The sequence below is a fragment of the Cnephaeus nilssonii genome, assembly GCF_951640355.1.
Source record: "Cnephaeus nilssonii genome assembly, chromosome: 2".
NCBI classification, from domain to species: domain Eukaryota; kingdom Metazoa; phylum Chordata; class Mammalia; order Chiroptera; family Vespertilionidae; genus Cnephaeus; species Cnephaeus nilssonii.
Window position 1 is genome coordinate 61,729,810 of NC_137073.1, and position 23,511 is coordinate 61,753,320.

At 40.0% G+C, this 23,511-nt stretch overlaps 1 protein-coding gene across 17 annotated transcripts in view; it reads left to right on the forward strand.

Moving 5' to 3' along the window:
* The window catches only part of MCTP1 (multiple C2 and transmembrane domain containing 1), a gene marked incomplete at both ends in the record, with an annotated part of 442,947 nt that overhangs the window by 165,138 nt on the left and 254,298 nt on the right, over positions 1-23,511 (forward strand). For all 17 annotated transcript variants that reach the window (XM_079799000.1, XM_079799009.1, XM_079799010.1 and 14 more), the window contains one exon: positions 9,940-10,054. In XM_079799000.1, coding sequence (XP_079655126.1) covers positions 9,940-10,054 — 115 coding nt within the window. The remainder of the gene's footprint in view (positions 1-9,939; positions 10,055-23,511) is intronic.

A 23,511-nucleotide genomic window follows, 5' to 3' on the forward strand; every position in this document is an offset into this window, starting at 1 on the left:
TTCTGCTTAGTTTATCTTTCTGGTGAACTGAAGGCTAACTTACTAAGTATTATAACCACGCACCCCAGTTTACCAGAGACCGTTTGCTTATGCCTTTTTATGCCATGTAATTAATAATAGCACTCCCTTTCACTCTTTACAGTATCCAAACTTGAATGATAAATTATATGGGTACCCTAACCACTAGCCTTTTTCCAAGTTCTTATTGAAAATAGTCATTAAAACAAAAAATTTTTCTCACATAGTAACTGCAGAGCATTGACCTTCTTTGACCTCTGGGTGATGAGTTAGCATCACACAGGCATCTGTATGTGGACATCAATGATCCCCACACAGTACCCTGGAGGAAGAGGTTGAAGACACAGAGCAATTTCTGTCTGAAGCCTCTCTGTGTGGCTTTCTCCCATATCACTGTCGGCTGACTGCTTCTGCATTTACTGAGTACCTGGCTGCTTTCTTGTTTCTATGCTTCCTTTGCTCATTCTTGTTGCTCTTTTTGTTTCTCACTCTATTCTAAGAATCAAAGACTCCCTCCAACTCTCTCATACGAGGTCAAAGGAAGTAAGGAGGTGATGGGGAATCACAAAGACATCCAAGAGCACAGAGCCCGGAGAGATGGCCCTCATGACCCGGAACCTCTCCAGGCCTTCAAAGTGGCAGTTCATAGATCTTCACTCTCCTGCCCAGGCACTGTCATACTCTGCTTTGGTTAATTGGTCTGTCTGTATGTCCTGCTATAAAGGCACACTCTGCCCTCTTCTGTATGTATTTTTCCACCTCCTACTTCTGCTTGATCATAGCACCTATTTCCTGATTTGGGGTTATACTAGGCCATTATGGGCTCTCCAGTCTCTCTCATTGGCCCTTTGGCTTTAGGAGCCACTTTTAACTTTTATTCTCTCTGATCTTCGTCCAAATAACCTTTGCCTAATAACACTTTTGCTAGAAAACTCACCAACCAGCCTATCTATTATCTAAGGGTCAGATACCAAGCTCTAGTCTAATCAGTATGAACAAGGGACAGGAAATTAAGTTTACATAGAATCAAGAATAATCTGTTCTTTCAGGTGGGGCTGTATGAACAGGCTCTATGACTGACATACCAATCAGGTGTGCTCATTGGTTGCCATGAATTTTCTCCGTTCTATGTGGTTTCAGTTTTTAAAGTCATTTATTCATTTGACGTCTAAATAATCATGATGTTCCTTTGGCAAGTGGATCTCTGCACTTCATTGAGCTTTGAATATCTCAGTGACTTTTAAGTTCTGTTTTTGAAAATTAAGTTTTGAAAACCTTTGATTTCCATTTGATGGAGATTTCACTGTACTAATATTTTCAATGTCATTGAAACTACGAGAGATGACTAAGTAGAAACTAGTAATGACTAAGTAAAAATCCTCAGAGACACTTCTTGATATCCTTGACAGGGTTGTTCCATTTTAGAAGTTGAAAATGTAAAAGCTTTCATGAAATTTTAATTTTAGGGAGATTTTATTGACAGATAAGGTTAAAGCTGCATTGAGCATGGCCCAAGTGTATGAAACACATATGGAATAACTTGAGCAATACACAATCCCCTGGGCATGGCAATACTAGATAGAGCACCCAAGAAGATCTCCTGTAATGCACACATACTTTTCCTTCCTTGTACAATGCTACACTAACTCGACTTCCTATTGGCAATAAGGATCGACCACCACAACTAGCAGAGTAACCTCATTTTTTGCCTATAATGAAACTCTACAAAAGGCCAGGTGGCACTCTCAAGTTTGAATTCATCAGCACCATTGTATCTTCTATGGAACGCTTTCTTCCCTTAGGGAAAAAGGCCTCCTAAGCAGCAGAGCTCAAAGTCACAAGGACCCTCCTATTGATTTCCACACATATTCTCCAGGTGGTGTAAATAAGAAAAGTCTGGAAATTCTTTGTGTATGAGCCTTCTCAAAGACTTGCTTCTATAACTGGAACAATGGGTCAAGCTAGGCTGCATATTAAAATTACCTGAGGACCGGTAAGGAAAATGACTAAAACCTGGGTCCCAACCCACCGTTCCCTGGTCCCTAGCCAAAGCCCTCAAGTTTGAGTACTACTACGATGTATAAAATGAGGGAAAGAGAGTTAGGCATGAGGAAATGTAACGTTGCCATGGATGGGAACGGCTGTAGTTTAAGCAAGTCAGGAACTGTAGAGAAAGGGCTTCTGCAAAAATGGTGACTTGCCCTGGCTGGTGTGGCTCAGTGGTTAGAATGTTGGCCCATGTACCGACATTCAAACCGGGTCATGGGTTTGATTCCCGGCCCCATTTGGAGCATGTGCAGGAGGCAACCAATCACTGTGTCTCTTTCACATCTATGCTTCTCTCTCTCTCTCTCTCTCTCTCTCTCTCTCTCTCTCTCTCTCTCTCGCTCTGTCTCCCTCTCTCCCTCCCACTCTCTCTAAAAAAAAATTAATGGAAAAAATATCCCTGGGTGAGGATTAACAAACAAACAAACATGGTGGCTTGGTGGAGTAGATGAGGTGGGTGCTCTGGTCATAATAATCCTTCCAAATGCTTTCTTTCTAATTCTCAGACTTCATCTCTTCCACAGTTGTTTGTGTTTTTTCCTGACTTTCCCCAGTGGTCGGCAAACTCATTAGTCAACAGAGCCAAATATCAACAGTACAACGATTGAAATTTCTTTTGAGAGCCAAATTTTTTAAACTTAAACTTCTTCTAACGCCACTTCTTCAAAATAGACTCGCCTAGGCCGTGGTATTTTGTGGAAGAGCCACACTCAAGGGGCCAAAGAGCCGCATGTGGCTCGTGAGCCGCGGTTTGCCGACCACTGCCCTAGGTGACTTAATAAGGCCAAGTATTTCACTTATGTTATAATCTAAAACTTCAAACATTACATCTGCTTTTTGGCTTCAACAGTCCTAAAGTTTTGAGTTTTGTCATAGAAACCTCCCTGATCCTCTAATTGTACCTAGAACTCTGAATTTAAAATTTTGAGCTTATCATTTTTTTTACATTCCCACTAAAGATGTACAAGGATTCCCTCTTTTCCGTATCCTCACTAGCATTTTATCTTTTTAAAAAATAATAGCCATCCTTACAGGCATGAGGCATGAGATAATATCTCATTTTGGTTTTGATTTGCATGTCCCTGATGATTAGTGATGCTGAGCACCTTTTTCATGTAATTCTTGACCATTTGTATGTATTCTTCAGAAAAATGTCTATTCAGGTCCTTTGCCCATATTTTAAATGGTTTATTTGTTTTGCTACTGAATTGTATGAGTTCCTTATATACTTTGGATATTAACCCCTTATCATGTATATTGGTTTACAAATATTTTCTCCTGTTTCATAGATTGTCTTTTTGTTTTGTTGATTATTTTGTTTTCTGTGCAGAAGCTTTTTAATTTGATGTAGACATACTTATATATTTCTACTTTTGTTACCTGTACTTTTGGTGTCATATCCAAAATTTCATTACCAAGGTCAATGTCAAGGAGCTTTACCAAACCCTGTGTTTTCTCCTCGGCATTTTATGATCTCAGGTTTTACGTTTAAGTCTTTCATCCATTTTGATTTATTTTTTGCATAAGGGTCTAATTTCATTATTGTGCATGTGCCTATTCAGTTTTATTAGCATTATTTGTTTAAGAGGCTATTCTTACCCTAGTTTGTATTCATGGTGTCCTTCTAGAAGATTAGTGGACCCTTTATGTGGGTTTATTTCTGGGCTCTTTATTCTTTTGGCCTATATGTCTGTTTTTATGCCAGTACCACAACTGTTTTGATCACTACAGCTTTGTAGTATAGTTTGAAATTAGGAAGTGTGATGCCTCCAGCATTGTTCTTCTGTAAAGATTGCTTTGGCTATTCAGAGTCTTTTGTGGTTTCATATAATCCAGCAATTTCATTTCTGGGTATTTAAGCAAAGGATTTGCACCAGGATCTTGAAGAGACACCTGCACTCCCATGTTTATTGCAGCATTATTCACAATAGTCAAGATATGAAAACAGCCTAAACGTTCATTGGTGGATGGATGGATAAAGACAATTGGTATATACATATGACAGAATATTACTCAGCCTTAAAAAAAAAGAAGGAAAATCTATCATTTGTAATAATAGATGGACCTGGAAAACATTTTACTAAGGGAAATAAACCAGACACAGTAAGACAAACATTAAATGATCTCACTTATATGTAGAATCTAAAATTCTTAAACTCATAGAAGCAAAGAGTAGAATGGGGGTTGCCAGAGGCTGGGGGAAGGGGAAATGGGGGTAATGGTGAAAGGGTACAATGTTTCAGTTATGTGGGATGAATAAATTCTGAAGATCTACTATACAGCATAGTGCCAACAGCTAACAATACTGTATTATATACTTAAAATTTTCTTTGGGGGTAGATCTCATGCTAAGTGTTCTTACCACACACACACAAATGATGATGATGATTATAATTATGATGATGATGATGATGATGATGATGATGATGATAAAGAGGGCAGGAAGAAACTTTGAGAAGTTCTGGCTATGTCTGTGGACTTGATGGTAGTGATGGTTCCACAGGTGTATAAACATCCCCAAACTCATCGAGTTACATACACAGCTTTTTACATATAAATCATACCTCAATAAAGTAGTTAAAAAATAACACCACACATCTAAGTGTGGGACATGGCAGTTTAGGGAAAGGAAGGATATATTTGCAGTTCTAATAATATCACAAAAATATTAACTTGGAAAAAGAAGATTTAAAATAACAATGTTTGTATTAGAGCTACAAGTGTGCCTAGCATTTCAGATATATCTTTCCTAACACATACTTACATTTGGTAAGTTAAACATTTATTAAAAGGTACTTTATAATAAAAAATATACTTCTAGTATCCCTCTATAACTGGCCTACCAGATTTCTTATTGGAACCATTCAGTGAGCCTGAGGAGAGATGTCTCTCCAGATTTGCATTACGTTCTTGATTTCCTTCTTGTATGGAGTTGGCAATATCCTCAGAACTGGACACAGTGGTGCTTTCTATTACTGACATTACCATTCTCCCAGGAGCTCAGCTCAAACTTATGAGTGACTCATATATCCATCTCCCCTCTCTCTCACATCCTGTCAGTTGACAAATTCAGCTGATTGAATTGCCTCAATATCTTTCTAATTCATCTTTTATTTCCATTATCGCTGACCCGATGAAGCCCTTATGACTTAAACTGGACTGTTATAAAACTTTTCAAATAATTTCTATATCCACAGGATTTCTCTGTTCTTTTCCATCCTACAGAGAAAAGGCCTGGTTTTGTTCATCTGTGTAATCTAAGCACTTAGCCCAGAACAGGAAAGATGAAAGATAGGCAATAAATGTGTGGTAAATGAGGCCTGGTTTTATTGCTTCTCTCTCCAAAGGCCTGTGATGCTTTCCTGCTGCCCACAAGAACTCTCCTCAGCCTGGCATCAGTGGGCATCAGTTATCCTTTCCACTTTATTTGTCACACATGCCAGTGATGCACCGCTGGTGACTACTCACCATTTGGCTCATGCTGATTGTCTCATCCTTTCTTATTTCAAATCTTCACTTGTCAAAATTCATATTTTCACACCCTGCTCTGTTGTCATCTCTAGAGGGCTACTCAGATTCTTTCCCCATAATAATTGGTTTTTGCATCTCTCCTGTGAACTTATAGCACAGTCTGTCCTTATGATAGCTTTTGAGTGGGCAAAGTTCCACTTGAAGTGCCAATTTTGATCAATTGGTAATGGCAGCCTAGAGCATTGTATTGAGGAGGATTCTAAGGTTATACTTAGGTTCCTCACAAAAGAAGGTGCTAAAACAGATTAGATGCCATACTTCAGCACAGAAGAAGAGAGTTAACAAACTACCCATGGAGTAGCCAACTTTGTTACTATCCCCATGTATGTGTCTACTCAGCTAGATCATTTGTCCTTAAAGACATATTTCTGTCCTCATAGCCTCTATCACAATTTCTGTTGAGTTGATCCTTAAAAACTCCATTCCCTGATTTTAAAAGTTTACAATCTAAGATGGCCAATATAAATTTGTGATAGTATGTGATAATGGACCAAAAAAAAAAAGCATGTAAAGTGCTGATGAAATGGCCCTTGAAATTAGGTAGGAAGACATGGAGAACAAGAGGGCAAGGCAGCATATATCCAAAGGAAATGAAATCAGCATCTTGAAGAGATATCTGCATTGCTATTCATTACAGCATTATTCACAATAGCCAAGGTATGGAAACAACCTACTAGTAAATGGCTGTCATCAGATGAATAGTCAAATAAAATGTGATACACGCATACATACACAAATGGAATATTTTTAAAATATATTTTTATTTATTTCAGAGAGGGAGGGAGAGGGTGAGAGAGAGGGAGAAAGAGAGGGAAACATCAATGATGAGAGAGAATTGTTGATCATCTGCCTTCTGCATGCCCCACACTGGGGATCGAGCCTGCAATCTGGGCATGTGCCCTGACTGGGAATCAAACCATGACCTCCTGATTTATAGGTCAACACTCAACTACTGAGCCATGCTGGCCAGGCCACAAATGGAATATTATTCAGGCTTTAAAAAGCCAATTTAGGTAAATTCAGTGAAGTTATCACTTAACAAGGTGTTAAATTCTAAATTTTTCAAAAGTGAAAAATCTAGTATAGTTAGAATTACCTTTGAAATTCCTTAACTTGGCCATAAAGTGGGAAGGTAGATAAGGGTAAAAAGGTCAAATATATGGTGATGGAGGGTGAACTTGATTTTGGGTGGTGAACACACAATACAATATACAGATGATATATTATAGAATTGTACACTTGAAACCTATATAATTTTATTAACACATGTCACCCAATAAATATAATGAAATCAGATGTATAATTTTTAAAATATAAAACCAGGTACTCTATGAATTATTCACTGTAGACTTCAAGTAGCACTGAATAGAGCAACGAAAGCTACGAAGAAAATACAGATATCTGAGCATTCAATTTTTTCTACCTTTAAGATACCTATCAAGACATTAGAGGAGGATGCGGGTGGGTAAAAAACTTCTCCTTTCCTATAGATTTTATTCTGGTTTTAGAAAGAAGTAAATCTATCTACATTTAATATATATTAATGGATTTGTTTATTTTGAAATAATGTATATGAAAGAACCTAATGAAAGCCTTAGAACATACTTGAAGTTTAACAAATGTTTGTTGGATTTTAGTTTTGCTTATTAATTGGACCCACATACAAACTGTTCTTTGAAAAGTGGTTCAGAAGCCCTTGGTTGGCATCTTCTGTGTGGCCCAGGGAACAGCTCTTACTCTCTTGCTGTCTACACTAGTTTCAAGACACCTTACCATAGTTCAGGAAATGTATATAAAGGAAGATAACAGTTTTTTCCCAACAACCTTGAAAATTAGTAACATCCTATGCTGGCTAGGATGTGGGAAATAGGCACTCTTGTAACTTTCAATAGGAGTATGAAATATTTAAATCTTTTGGGGAAGATTTATGTTCTAAAAAATAAATAAAAGCACAAGTCTTTGTAGTGCCATATATTGAAACCAACTCAAATTCATCAGTAGGGAGATTATTAAAGAAATTATGGTATTCCTACCCAGTGATGGGCAATCTTTTGAGCTTGATGTGTCAAACTTCGCCAAAAAACTGAGCATAACTTGGGTAGTGTGTCACTTTGAGGAAAAAACATTATTTCGCAAATGTTTCATCCTCGGCATGCAGCCGCCTCAATGGCCGCATGTCATCAGAAATGGCTACGTGTGTCAGTGCTGACACGCGTGTCATAGGTTTGCCATCACTGTCCTACACTGTGAAAAAAAGATGTATGTAAAAGAAAAGTAGATAAATCTATATGTAGACCAGAAAAGTGCTATGATATTTTAAAATTAAATAAATTATAAAATAATAAACAAATATGCTCTTTGTTAGCAACAAACAAAAACTGAAAACTCAACCACAAAAATAAACCCATATGTATGTGTATTTGTTTATACAAGAAAACAAATAAAAGTGTGGAGGGATATATCCCAAATTATTATCCTAGGAAACCCCAAGGAGGTGGGGCAATTAGATGTTTGCCAGAAGAGCAATGCAATCATTTTACCTTTTGCTCCTCTGTTGTTTGAAGATCTGATCCAAATTAGTGGTAACAGGAAATAAAAGACATAGGCATCTGTAGGATGTAATATGGAAATGGAGTGGATGGAATTTGGCAACTATTTGAATGTGATGGAAAGGGAAATGAAGAAATCAAGGCTAGCTCATCAATTTCTAGCCTGAGTAACTGAGGGAAAATGCTGTCATTCATAGAAACAGAGATATCATGAGAAGGAGTGAATTCTTTTTTATTGTTACCAGAGGAGAAATGATGAATTTGGGTTATCAGAGTTGCACTATTTCTAATTTTAAATGATAATTGCTCCTCCTATAGGAAAGCTTCTTTATCTTGGTCTTGAAATCTCAAACAAAATGATGCTTTATAGTTGTATTTCATGTAAATTTTGGAACTGAAAAAACCAGAATGGTGTCTAATATTTTACCTTATCCATGCATACTATTTCAAAATAAAAGAACATTTATTTTTTAATTGGAAAAAAATTATAATTTAAAATCATCTCAACATGTGAAAAAGTAACTTTTCCTGCTGTATCAGACTGACAGAAAGTATAAACTGTGACCTGTACAATTTTTACTATATGTTTCTTTTGTGTTATTTTAATACTAGAGGCCCGGTGCACGAATTCGTGCACCAGTGGGGTCCCTCAGCCTGGCCTGCAGGATTGGGCCGAAACCAGCTCTCCAACATGCTCCTAGGGGTCCCAGATTGCGAGAGGGTGCAGGCCAGGCCAAGGGACCCCACCGGTGCACAGTCGGGCCAAGGGAGGGACGCAGGAGGTTGACCAGCCGGGGAGGGACCACAGGAGGGCTCCAGGACGTGTCCAGCCTGTCTCACTCAATTCCAATCGGCCAGAACCCAGCAGCAAGCTAACCTACCTACCAGTCAGAGTGTCTGCCCCCTGGTGGTCAGTGCACATCATAGTGACTGGTCGACTGTCTGTCCCCTGCTGGTCAGTGCATGTCATAGCGAGAAGTTGAGTGGCCTTAGCATATCATTAGCATATTACTCTTTGATTGGTTGAATGGCCTACCGGATGACTGGACACTTAGCATATTAGGCTTTTATTATTATAGATAGTTATGCCTCTTCAAGTGTGTTTGTAACTCAATGACTATTAAATAAACAGAGTATGTTGTTGATATTCTATAGAAGTAGCCTTGCAAAGATTTTTAGTTCTAGAAATAGCTTGTGCAGTTTTATTCCATAGAAAACAGCACTATTGTCTCTATATTTATATTATTTACTTGCAAATACTATCAAAATTCTATGTGAATTTATTTATGTATAATTATATCATATTTTATGTTGGGGCCAAAATAAAAGTATGTAATTCACCAGGTTGAGCCCTTTTGCATAGATAAAGTAGTCAACAAAGTCACCTGAATGAATCATTTTAATTTTCAGCTCAGTTATGTGGAAATTAACTGCTCTTGCATACCTTTATTCTCTATTCATCATTGATTGTATTTTTACTTCAGAAATATTCCCACGTTAGTCTTTCTTAGTTGAATTATGTGGGGCTTTCCCTGGGAAATGTTTTTCATATTACATTTGTTATTTTTAATTTTAATTAATACAGAGATTCCTATAACTGCCATGTTTTTATTTAGTCTGAAGAATTTCATGAATTTTAAAACCTTCAGAGAACTGGGTGATTATGATGCTGTGTGAATTCACAAATTTTATTGACTAATTCTTATAGTTTGAGTTAAACTATATATAGCCCCCATTTGGAGTAAATAGGAGAAAGATAATTATTTTAATATTTTCTATATTTCTTACTTTCCAGAAAATAAATACTTCTGGAACCAGTAATGCAGATGTCCCCCTGGCTGATCCCGGAATGTACCAACTGGATATTACATTAAGAAAGGGTCAAAGTTTAGCTGCCCGAGATCGAGGAGGTAAGGCCATAAGAAGAACATTACTTGGAAGTTTATTCTGTGTGTTTTTGACAAAATTTTTTTTAATGGTTGCTTAAGTTCAAATAAATTAACTATGATATTATAATTTTTAGAAGGTTGGGTCCAATGATGTGGTTTGAAATGTTATCTGACTCCTGTGACCTTGGGAAGAGGTTATGATGCAAGTTTGCAACTCTGAACTGGACCCAATCCAGACAACAAAATCCCTACAAAACTGCTGAGAAATTAGACTCTGAATTATATGTAACTAGAGGCCCGGTGCACGAAATTCGTGCATGGAGGGGGGTTGTCCCTTAGCCCAGCCTGTACCCTCTCCAATATGGGACCCCTCAAGGGATGTCCGACTGCCCGTTTAGGAAACGGGCAGTCGGACATCCCTCTCACAATCCAGGACTGCTGGCTCCCAACTGCTTGCCTGCCTGCCTTCCTGATTGCCCCTAACCGCTTCTGCCTGCCAGCCTGATCACCCCCTAACCACTCTGCTGCCAGCCTGTTTGCCCCCAACTTCCCTCCTTTGCCGACCTGGTCACCCCTAACTGCCCTCTCCTGCAGGGTTGATCACCTCCAACTGCCCTCCCTTGCAGGCCTGGTCCTTCTCAACTGCTCTTCCTTGCAGGCTGGGTGCCTCCCAACTGCCCTCTCCTGCTGGCCATCTTGTGGTGGCCATCTTGTGTCCACATGGGGGCAGGATCTTTGACCACATGGGGGCAGCTATATTGTGTGTTGCAGTGATGATCAATCTGTATATTACTCTTTTATTAGATAGGATAGAGGCCTGATACAGGGGTGGGGGCCAGCTGGTTTGCCCTGAAGGGTATCCTGGATCAGGTGGGGGGTTCCCTTGGGGCGTGGGGCGGCCTGAGCGAGGGGCCTGTGGTGGTTTGCAGGCCGGCCACGCCCCCTGGCAACCCAAGAGGAGGCCCTGGTATCTGGAATTTATTTTCCTTCTACAATTGAAACTTTGTAGCCTGGAGCAGAGCCAAGCCTGGGGCTCCCTCCGAGGCCGGCAGCCATTTCTGTTGTGGTTATAATTAAAACTTTGTAGCCTTAAGCGGGTGGGCCCGGCCAGGGTGTGCGGAAAGCTTTGCTTCCCGTGTTGCCGGCGGCAACCCTGGCCTGCTCTCTCAAGCTCCATTCTGCCGCCATTTGTTTGAATTTGTTTACCTTCTATAATTGAAACTTTGTAGCTTGAGTGGAGGCTTAGGCCTGGCAATGGCAGGCGGAAAGCTTGGCTTCCTCTGTTACCTAGAAAACCTTGCTCTCTGTGGCTGTAGCCATCTTGGTTTGGGTTAATTTGCACGCTCGCTCTGATGGAATGGTGGGCATGGCTTGTGGGCGTGTTGGAGGTATGGTCAATTTGCATATTTGTCTATTATTAGGTAGGATGAGTGACACAGTTGGTGAAATAGGTGAGACACATACTTGAAGCCATACAGAAGTCACTTTTGGCAGACCTGACATTCTTTTTGCTGCATTGATTTGCTCAGTTGAATCAGCTAAACTTGCAAAAACCAGGACTAGCATCTCACCAAAACTTTGGTGATTCCCAACAAGCAATTTTCTGAGACTTACTAGTTGGACCTGACAGTAGTCTCATGGTGGCTTAAACAGGTCTTGGTAGGCTACAATGAAGGAAATAGTCTCATGGTGGCTTAAACAGGTCTTGGTAGGCTACAATGAAGGAAAAGACAAGGCATTTGGAATCCTTAGTTCCTGGATTCCAAATCCCAAAGCAATCTCCTGATGAACTAGCCGGGGCTCCTTGAACCCAAATTAGAGGCAGGACCAGAGATAGACCCTAAACAGACAGTATAGCATCCTTTGCACATTTCCAAATATTAGCTTTTTAGAATGTGGAGAACTGAGGGCCCCAAGGGCCCACAATCCCAGAAGAAACTGAATCTGGTCTAACTCCGCTCACTGGGAAGGAGGAGAGTCCCCTAAGCCTCCAACTCATTGTCAGAGCACCTGGAGAACACTCCTGGCATTATAGAATCTTCTTCTCCTCCAACCCTATTGACATCCATACTTAGGGAGTGAAAGGGACCAAATCAGGACTATAGTTTGTACTTTTATCTCCTGTCTCTATAAGAATAAAATAGAAAAAAATAATATAATAATGTTTTTACACTAGACTACAAATAATGGATTTAGTTTTTAAGTAAAAACTAGTAAATATCAGAACATTCTTAATGAATGAAGGTGTGATTAGGAATGTTAAAATTTAACCACATGGGGGAAATTTTGAAAATTAACCATCTGACTTAATAACTGAAGACAAATATTTATTGACTTGAACTTCTTGTCTCAAATAAGTTACAATTATATCAGAGAAAGAAAATAATGCTATTAACATGGTTTTATTTTGCTATATTTATATAACATTTTTTTTTTTAGTTTTTAGAGTATTCTTCATTCCATTATATAACATCATTTCATCTAAAACAGAATTGAACCAGACATCAGGAGATCAAACTTTTCATCCTAGATGTGTCTTCCCAACATTAGTAAATAAACATACACACACAATTATTTATTACAGCACTAGAGGCTCGGTGCATGAATTTGTGCACCAGTGGGGTCCCTCAGCCTGGCCTGCAGGATCGGGCCAAACTGGCTCTCCGACATCCCCCGAGGGGTCCTGGATTGCAAGAGGGCACAGGCTAGGCCTAGGGACCCCACCAGTGCACGATAGGGACCAGGGAGGGACATGGGAGGTTGGCCAGCCAGAGAGGGACCACAGGAGGGCTCCAGGGCATGTCCGGACCATCTTGCTCAGTCCTGATCAGCCAGACCCCAGCAGCAAGCTAACCTACCAGTCAAAGCATCTGCTCCCTGGTGATCAGTGCACGTCATAGTGAGCGGTTAATTAGTTGAATGGCTGACCAGACAACCGGACACTTAGCATATTAGGCTTTTATTATATAGGATTGTTTGCATATATAAAATACCTATTAGTAGGAGAGGTCACTAAATAAACCATGGTGCATCCACATGATGAAATACTATGTATCTGTAAAACAAAGAATAAGGAAGACCTCTAAGAATTGATATGGAAATAGTTACAGGATATATTATTAATTGCAAAGGTAAATGCAAAAGAGTATTGACAATTTGGAATATTTCATGTAAGAAGGAGTGTAAGAAATTATGCATTATCTGCTCACTTGTTCAAAAAGATAAATCAGAAGTAAACTCCAAAAACTAATAAGATTGGTAGCATATTTAATATAGGTAAGAACTGGTGTCAAGAATGGAAATGGGAATAGGGTAAAATGAGGAAGGTACATTTCTCTGAGAAAAAATTATTATATAGTTCTCTTTAATCATGGCAATATTTCAGCACTGATTGAATGAATGAATGAAATCAAGCTAGGATGTGGGAGGAACTCAAAATGGAATACAGGCAGTCCTCGGGTTATGTAGGACTCGACGTACATCATTTCGTGGTTATGTCGGCCATCTCCCATTTACAGTATTTATTTTAAAAAAGTTCCATCATTTCGATGTATGTACATATGTGCTTTACGTAAAGGTCAGGAATTGTTATCTTTTAAAGTTTTTTTAATGTTTCACTTCATTACTGCTGTGTATGTGCTCCATGTGAGTGACGTAGGTGCTTATGTAGGTGGGTTCCAACTTACTAGGAACGGATCTCCTATGTAACCCGAGGACCTAATGTATAACTATAACTACACCTCAGGGGGATGGGGAATAAAATGACTAATATAAGTTATGTAAAACAGTATTTTAATTATATACTGTAAAACTCAAGAGAAAAGAACTAAATATGCACAAATAATGTACTCTAGAGCATGAGTGTCAATTCTAAAGCTACTTATTGTGTATGCTGAGAATGAGCAAATAAGTAAATGTATTGTAGATGAATGCCAGGTTTCTCACTGTTGGAGAAAGAAGTTACAATATACAACAGGGTTCCCGGCCAGCATGGCTCAGTGATTGAGTGTTGACCTTTGAATCAGGGTGGTCATGGTTCAATTCCTGGTCAGGGCACATGCCCAGATTGCGGCTCGATCCCCTGTGTGGGACATGCAGGAGGCAGCTGATCAATGATTTTTTCTCATCATTAATGTTTCTGTCTCTCTCTCCTTCCCCCTTCCTCTTGAAAAATCCTATCTAATAAAAGAGTAATATGCAACACACAAGAGTCACTCCAACACACAAGACGGCTGCCCCCTTGTGGTCAAAGATGGCTGCCCCCATGTGGACACAAGATGGCCGCCACAAGATGGCTGTCAGGGGAAGGACCAGGCCTGCAGGGGAGGGCAGTTGGGGGCGATCAGGCCAGCAGGGGAGGGCAGTTGGAAGGGATCAGGCCTGCAAGGGAGGGCAGTTGGGGGCAATCAGTCCAGCAGGGGAGGGCAGTTGGGAGGGACCAGGCCTGCAGGGAAGGGAAGTTGTGGGGGAACCAGGCCTGCAGGGGAGGGCAGTTGGGGGCTATCAGTCCAGCAGGGGAGGGCAGTTGGGAGGGACCAGGCCTGGAGGGGAGGGCAGTTAGGGGCAATCGGGTCGGCAGCGGAGCAATTAGGCATCTATCAGGCCTGCAGGGGAGTGATCAGGCTGGCAGGCAGAAGCAGTTAGGGGCAATCAGGCAGGCAGGCAAGTGAGTGGTTGGGAGCCAGCAGTCCCAGATTGGAGAGGGTGCAGGCTGGGCTGAGGGACACAACCCCCGTGCACAAATTTCATGCACTGGGCCTCTAGTAATATATTTAAAAAGCAATATACAACAGGGGAAAGCTGGGATGAACTTTGTGGTGTTCAATGGTATCAGTATAAACTAATGGTTTTTAATAGAGATATAGGTAACAAAATAGACAGAGGTGTGTGTGTGTGTGTGTGTGTGTGTGTGTGTGTGTGTGTGTAGTATATTGTATTTTCCTAGATCTGTCTCCTGAGAGGCCCTCAGAGCAATTATAAAGGTGTAATCAACACACCTTTGGCCCAATCTTGGTTTCTAAATACACTTTTCCCAATAAAAATAAGCAGGGCTCCTGGAGAAATGGTTGATTGCAGATGTAGGGCAGCAAAAGTACAAGATGCGCCTGGAACATTTTGCAAAGCCATAGAGTAGGGAAGTACTCAAAAATCGATGGCAGAATGTCAAAATGATATAGGAGCCAAATTAAAGGAGCTCCTAATGACTAGAGCTGGAACAATTTTGGCAACAAAATAAATAATGGCAGCAATAGATTATAAATCATAGAATAATATAAATATCTATGACTTCTTACTAGTAAATCAATAATTGAATAAATAAATGGGTGAGAAGGCACAGCTTTTGCTTATGTTAGAATTTCAATGAATAAATGTAGAAGGGAAAATAGAAATAGAAAACTACCTTTTAACAAACAACACAGTAACAATTGTAGGCAAAAATCACCAATTGATGCTAAATTTGTAGGTACAAAATTATGAGGAGACACAGGTATTTGCATCATTTCAAAGCACTTTTTCACTAAATACATATGAACTACAAAGAGGAAAAAAATAACTTACAGTGGAGAAACTTGGAAGACACCACCGTTAGCAAGTAGTTAAGGTTAAAATTAGCAGTAATGAGGCAGACAGATACTGTGGACCTGCTGATGTGATGTACTGAGAAAGGCACATTATGTCTGCGTGATTCTGTCATAATGCATAAAGCCAATGAAATCAAGAGAAAACATCAGGCAGCTCTGGCAAGATATGATGCCAGTTGTCTGAGCTGAGTAGCAGCTACCGTTTGCTCAATCTTGTTCCACAGTTTTAAGTTTGGATGCTACGGTGCATACACCACTCTCTTTCTTAAAGGAGCAAATTATTCTCTAGAGATAAAAATAGGAATTGTGTTAAGGTAGAATGAGAGTGCCATGTTCTTAAGAAAAATATTATTTTGTGGAAGTGAAGAATATCCCAAAGTGTTTAAAATGCAAACTCTGATCCAAGTTTACTATTTTACTTACTTGTCTGGAATTTATGAACTTTTTGTTGGGTAGATATCAGAAGAGAAATTAAACACAGGAAACAACCTGAGTTAAGTTTGAGATTGATTAAAATTCATTTTAGACCCACCTGTGAAAAACAAATGTGTTAAGCATATACTTATGTAGTTAGTATTGGAACACTTTAGATTTGTGAATATATACTACTAGAAGCCCGGTGCATGAAATTCGTGCACGGCGGGGGGTTGTCCCTCAGCCCAGCCTGTACCCTCTCCAATCTGGGACTCCTGGAGGGATGTCCGACTGCCCGTTAAGGCCCGATCCTGGTGGGATCGGGCCTAAACGGTCAGTCGGACATCCCTCTCACAATCCAGGACTGCTGGCTCCCAACTGCTTGCCTGCCTGCCTTCCTGATTGCCCCTAACCGCTTCTGCCTGCCAGCCTGATCACCCCCTAAACACTCCGCTGCCAGCCTGGTTGATGCTTAACTGCTCCCCTGCCAGCCTGTTTGCCCCCAACTTCCCTCCTCTGCCAGACTGGTCACCCCTAACTGCCCTCTCCTGCAGGGTTGATCACCTCCAACTGCCCTTCCTTGCAAGCCTGGTCCCTCTCAACTGCCCTCCCTTGCAGGCCGGGTGCCTCCCAACTGCCCTCTCCTGCTGGCCATCTTGTAGTGGCCATCTTGTGTCCACATGGGGGCAGGATCTTTAACCACATGGGGGCAGCTATATTGTGTGTTGCAGTGATGATCAATCTGTATATTACTCTTTTATTAGATAGGATAGAGGCCTGGTGCACGGGTGGGGGCCAGCTGGTTTTCCCTGAAGGGTGTCACAGATAAGGGTGGGGGTTCCCTTGGGGTGTGGGGCGGCCTGAGCGAGGGGCCTGTGGTGGTTTGCAGGCCGGCCACGCCTCCTGGCAACCCAAGGGGAGGCCCTGGTATCTGGAATTTATTTTCCTTCTACAATTGAAACTTTGTAGCCTGGGGCGGCAGCCATTTCTGGGGCGGCAGCCATTTCTGGGGCGGCAGCCATTTCTGGGGCAGTTAATTCACCTTCTACAATTGAAACTTTGTAGCCTTAAGCGGGTGAGCCCGGCCAGGGTGTGCAGAAAGCTTTGCTTCTCCTGTTGCCGCCGGCATCCCTGGCCTGCTCTCTCAAGCTCCATTCTGCCGCCATTTGTTTCAATTTGTTTACCTTCTACAATTGAAACTTTGTAGCTTGAGTGGAGGCTTAGGCCTGCAACGGCTATGGAAAGCTTGGCTTGCTCTGTTACCTGGGAAACCTTGCTCTCTGTGGCTGTAGCCATCTTGGATTGGGGTTAATTTGCATACTCGCCCTGATTGGCTGGTGGGCGTGGCTTGACTGGTGGGCGTGGCTTATGTAGCGGAGTGATGGTTAATTTGCATATTACCATTTTATTAGAGAGGATATCTCCTATATAATAAAAGGCTAATATGCAAATTGTTCCCTTGGGAGTTCGACCGACCGGGAGTTCGACTGCTTGCTATGACGTGTGGGTGACCACCAGGGGGCAGTGCGGAATGAAGGAAGGGCCTGACCTGCAGCTGAGGGAAGGAAGGCCCCAATCAACCCTGATCGCCAGCCAGGCCTAGGGACCCTACCTGTGCACAAATTTCGTGCACCGGGCCTCTAATGTATATATACATACATATAGGATAACTAGATGTAGATGGATAGTTTGAAGTGATAAAACCAGTCAGGAAGCACTACAGTGATGTAGGAGTATAGTTTTGAGGGTCTGAACCAGTATTATGGATGTGGAAATGGAGACTATGATAGGTGGTTCAGGAGAATGAACAGTAGCACCTGAGATTAATTTATGAGGAAGTTAAATACAACAACTATAGGGCCCTGGCCAGGTGGCTCAGTTGGTTGGAGCATCATCCTGTACACCAAAAAGGTTTCAAGTTTGATTCCTGGTCAGAGCACATACCTAGGTCGCAGGTTTAATCCCTAGTCTGGGTATGTAGGGGAAACAACTGATTGATGTTTCTCTCTCACTTAGATGTTTCTCTCTCACTCGCTCTCTCTCTAAAATCAATAAAAAAAGTATATCATCTGGTGAAGATTAAGAAACTATTGAGATTTTTAAGGCTGATGGTACCTGGGAGCCAAGTGGATTTTGGAAAAAGTTGAATGTAAGAAGAAATATTGTATTACTATAATAATTAGCAGAAATTATACTTTTTAAATCATTCATTACATTGATGCCTTCATTTACTGCCTAGTAAAACCAAAATCCCATGACCCCTGTGTCCCATATTACCCCTGCACAGAATAGTGGAAGAGAAAAACTCATTTCCATCCTCATCATCATTGCTTGAACTTTGCATAGCCAGAATCTTCCTTCAAAAGTAATAGACATTGAGTTTGGCTTAGCAGTCAAAACTGGCCATTGTTCTTCCATTTTTATAACCTGTTTTGCAGAACAATAACCAGATGGCTTCTTGGAATGGTTCTGCCTTTTCCTGTTTTATTATCTCAGCTTTAAGAAGCCTGGTGGACTAGAAAGCACATGATTTGGGTAGTCTGACACACAGTTTCAAAGCCAAGCTCAGTATTATATGCTGTGTGACTTTGAGATCTGCAATTTCTCTGCTGAAATTGTAGGGTTCCAGATGTAGCAAATAAAAATACAGGATGCCTAATTAAATTTGAATTTCAAATAAATAGTGCATTACCTTTTTAAATGAATTCCATATTTTATCTGGCAGCCCTATGACAATTGTCATGTCTAGTTATTAGAAAAATGCCATTTATATTTTAATTGGATTGGGCCTTTCAGAACTATATTATCATCTATCATATGTTGTGTGTAATGTCTTGACATGATTATTTGTATTGCTAGAAAAATAAGAACAATCTGTGTAGATATGGATGGTGATAGCAATCCCCTATAATTGAACTTAAAATTTGTATCATGGAGGATATTTTAATTTCATAGGGCTGCCTTAACAAATTACTATAAATTTGGTGGCCTAAAACAACAGAAATTTGTTATTTCACAGTTCTGAGGTTCAGGAGCCAAAAAATCAAGATGTGGTAGGGAAAAAATCCCGTTAAAGGCTCTCGGGGAGAATTCTTCCTTGCCTTTTCGCTGCTGGTGGCTCCAGGCATTCCTTGGATGGTGGCAGCATCACTCTGATCTCTGCTTCTATCTTCACATGGCACTCCTCTCTGTGTCTTCAGGTCTCAAATCTTTCTCTTCTGTCTCTCAGAAGGACATCAGTCATTGTATTTAGGCTCACCGTAAAGCCAGGATGATCTCATCTCAAGGAGAATGACCAGTAGCACCTGAGATTGCATCTACAAAAACCACATTTCCAAATAAGGTCACATTCACAGGTACTGGGGTTTAGAACTGGGACATATCTTGTGGAAAACCCATGTCAGTCCACTACAGAGGACAGTTGCTTCTCTTCAAATACTCAGAACAAATTTAAATAATCAAAAAAGTGATCCATGTGAACTAGTCTTTTGTGTTTCTATTAATAACAATGTTAGAAATCCCTGCATTGAGTAGAGTGAGGGAATCTCAGTCTACTCTGTGAGTCTGATGTGTCAAATGTTAAAGGAAAGTGTTTCTGAGAATAAAATTTTCAAGTTGGAGTAAGAATTATAGAACTATAGGGGCTGGGAAAAGACTTAGAAGGTTATCCCCTGTCAAGCTTCATTTTTCTCATGGTTTAATGAAACCTTGCTAATTGAGAAATTCTACTGATTATACCATAGCCAGATCTGAGAATACAGGAAGCCAATAGGTTTTCCTTTTTATTCTATCACATGCACCAGGAAATCAATACAGTGAAAGGACAAAACATCTTAAGTGGGTAATTATTGCTCTTGAAACACATTAATATAGCATATCAGTAATGGAGAAAACTGAACAAGATTACATTTTAACTTTTTATATGAAAATAAGGAACTGTCCTTAAAATTTCATTAGCAAAGACAAAAATATTTTATTTTTTAACCTTTTGCACTCGGATGTCGAGTGTGACTCTACACGGTTAGCATTAGAATAAAGGAATCGAGAAAAAAGCAAGTGAGTGCAAAGGGTTAAAATATGTTTTTATTGATTTCAGAGAGAAAGGGAGAGGGAGAGATAGACAGAGACATTAGTAATAAGAAAGAATGGTCAATCGGCTGCCTCCTGCATGCCCCCTACTGGGGATCGAGCCTGAAATCCAGGCATTTGCCCTGACCAGGAATCGAACTGTGACTTCCTGATCCACAAGTTGAGCTCAACCACTGAGCACCACCGGCCAGGCAACAAGAGCATTTTAGATTTACCAGTGCTTAATGATACATGTCACTTTATAGATTTCTAATTTTTATAGCCTTGTAAAGACAAAGCAGTGCACATGCTATTTTTAAGAAATCCAGCATAAGGAGAAAAGGTAGGGGAAGTAATATGGCAAATCCCTAGGGAGAGAGACCTGGCTATCCAAAGGAGGGCCTCAGAGTTGGTAATTCTATGACTTATCTAAACTTTGGGACTGTGGCTGAAGAGCTTGTGGAGAGGTCTAGAAAATAGGATGTAGCAAACTGGTTAAGTAAAATTGGATTTAGGACCTGTGGTATATGCAGAATTCTAAATTGACCCCTGATGATCCGTGTCCTTATTTATTAACCCTTTCCCCTTTAGTTTGGGTGGAATCTGAGAATACAATGGCTATCACTCCTATAATTATGCTATTTTATGTTAGATGTCAAAACTGTGGGAATGTTTTGCAAATGCACTTAGTGCCGCTAATCATTGACTTTGAATTAAAAGGGAAATGATCCTTGGTGGGCCTGACCTAATCAGATGAGTCTTTTGAAAGGACCGGGTGCCCTCTTTGAGATAGAGAGCTTCTCTTGCTGGCCTTAAAGAAGCAAACAGCCATGTGTGAACTGAAAATGGAGAGGGATGGCCTCTAGGAGCTATGGGCTTCCATCCTACAGCTGCAAGGATCTGAGTTCTGCCAACAACTGAATGACCTTGGGAAAAGATCCCAAGGACCAGTGAGAACTCAGCCCAGCTGACACTTTGATTGCAGCCTTGTGAGACTGTAAGCAGAGCTCCCAGTCAAGCCAAGCCTGACCTGCAGAAACCTTGAGACAAGAAATGTGTGTAGTTTTAAGCTACCTAAAGTGTACACTAGTAGAAAACTACTACAGGGTCTACTAGTAAGTTAAGCAGAGAGACAAAAGGGACATTCACTGTCTTTCCTTCTATATTGTCCAGCCTGTTTCAATTCGACTAGAAAATACTGTTAAAAAACACTCGTTGAACTATTGGAATTAATCAAATCTTAAGTAGTTTCCCTTAATAAGGCTAGAAGGTAGAGAACCAAAATAAATTAACATATGGAATTATTAGATGCCAAGTTGCTTTAAAAAATCATTTTTTTACCACACCCAATGAACAGAATTGCTAAAGAGCACTTTCGTTTCACTAAAAGATTAGCATTTGGAAAATATTAATTCTTGAGGTAGCAATCATTTATTTTAATACAATAGAAATCAATTGTCACATTTCTAAATGGAAATGAGGATGTTAGTGAAGGTTGAAATGATTCAACAAGGATACACTGTCATTCTGTGAAGACTTGTAAATCAGCCCAGACCCCCAAAAAGGGAGGACCTCAATATCTGTTGAGATAAAGATATTTTTAAAAGGTAACTCTAGTTCAAGAATAAATATGAATATAAACCTTCCGAGCTTTTAGTATCCATGGAAAGTAGATTAGAAGAAACTATTAATCAATTTATAGTGAAACAACTTCAAAGAATACAAGTAAATAGAAATATAAAAATAAACACATATCCTAGGCTAAGAGAACAAAACTGCTGAAATTTGATTACAATTCTGCCTTGTTGCAATGTGTGGAATATCTTTAGGAAACAGGATAAATGTCTCTGACAAAGGCAAAGAGAAAATCAGTTCTTTGAACTTCCTAATTTTTACATAGTTTCGTAATGAGAACGTAATTAAATGTGAAAGGCTGAAGCAAACAGAGAAAGCCCATAAAACTCTTCTGTGTGAAACTGCACGCAACTTTAGGAAGCTGGCCAAGTGATTTTACGTGTAACAGTGAAAGCTTTTGAGCTTTCATGGAAGCGTGCATTTGATTTATCAAAAAACTGCACTGCCTCCGAAACACAGGCCATGAGGTGCAGCTACAGTTTTCTGTGCGTAGGCATTAAGTTGTGTGTTCAGGTTATGCGGAGTCCCTAAGGCGTAGCCTAAATTACTTCATCATTCAAAGACCTCCGTTGTGCTGTTTTGCTTCTGAAATATTATTCCCTGTGCCAATCTAAGATAGATGCTACTTTCAATTTGTGCTCCCTTTTAAAACTTTATAAATGTTGCTTTATCAGAGTTTATCTTCAACATAGGTCATAAGAAAGCCTCAGACACCAGGGATCAGAAAAGGGTCACAGAAAAGAGTAAGTGTTAGGAAATCAGTTTCCAGCTCTACAAGAAAAAAACACCACACAAAATAACAATAAGTCACATCCTGCATTTTTATAGCATTTTTTAAAATTTTCATATGTTAAAAGTTCATTCTGGCTCCAGAGCCAGTTAAAAGTCAGACCTACTCTATACATGTTTTGAGAGTCAAGTAAACAGAATTTATAAAGTAATTGTCACAATCACAAGTTGATAAAAAAAAAAAATTAGAGAGTAGGAGTTGGGTTTGGAATTTGTTTTTTAAAGGAAAAGCTTCAGAACTGGGAGAATTTGTAAATCTGAGATATTTTGATAATGGCAGTGTTGTTACTAGTCCTTTGGGCAAGGCCTTTGATCTCTGTACTGCACTTCCAAATAGACATTGGAGGTGTGAAAATCTAAAGAGAAGAGAGAAAAGAAAAATCTTATGTCAAACAATACAAAAATTGAAACCTTTAATGAATGGGGCTACAAATCATTGTTGCATTTAATATGGCACTCATATTCAGTTATCAGCTCTGCTGAGTGATGTTTATGTCACATATTGATATTAAATGGCCTGTTTTACTGGCCTGTTAGTTATTAAGGGAAGATGAGCTTTTACTAGTATTCAGTCTCAAAAGAAGGTACATGGTTACATTTACTTCTCATGCACATTTCCCCCCATATTTTTGATTGTTTGATCAGATTAGTTTATTGGGCTAGTCTTTTAAGATCACTCTAATTTGTTTGTTTTCCATAAAATATTATTTTTTCCAGCTTCACTGAAATATAATTGACAAAAATTTATATATATTTAAGGTGTGCAATGTGATCTTTCAATATATGTGTACACTGTCAAATAATTACTCCAATCAAACTAATTAGCATATCACATACCCTTTATAAGAAAGTCTTTTAGCCCAGCCGGTGTTGCTCAGTTGGTTGAGCATCATTCTATGCACCAAGAGGTCTCCAGTTCAATTCCCAGTCAGGGCACATGCCTGGGTTTCAGGCTTGATCCCCAGTATGGGACATGCAGGAGCAGCCTAT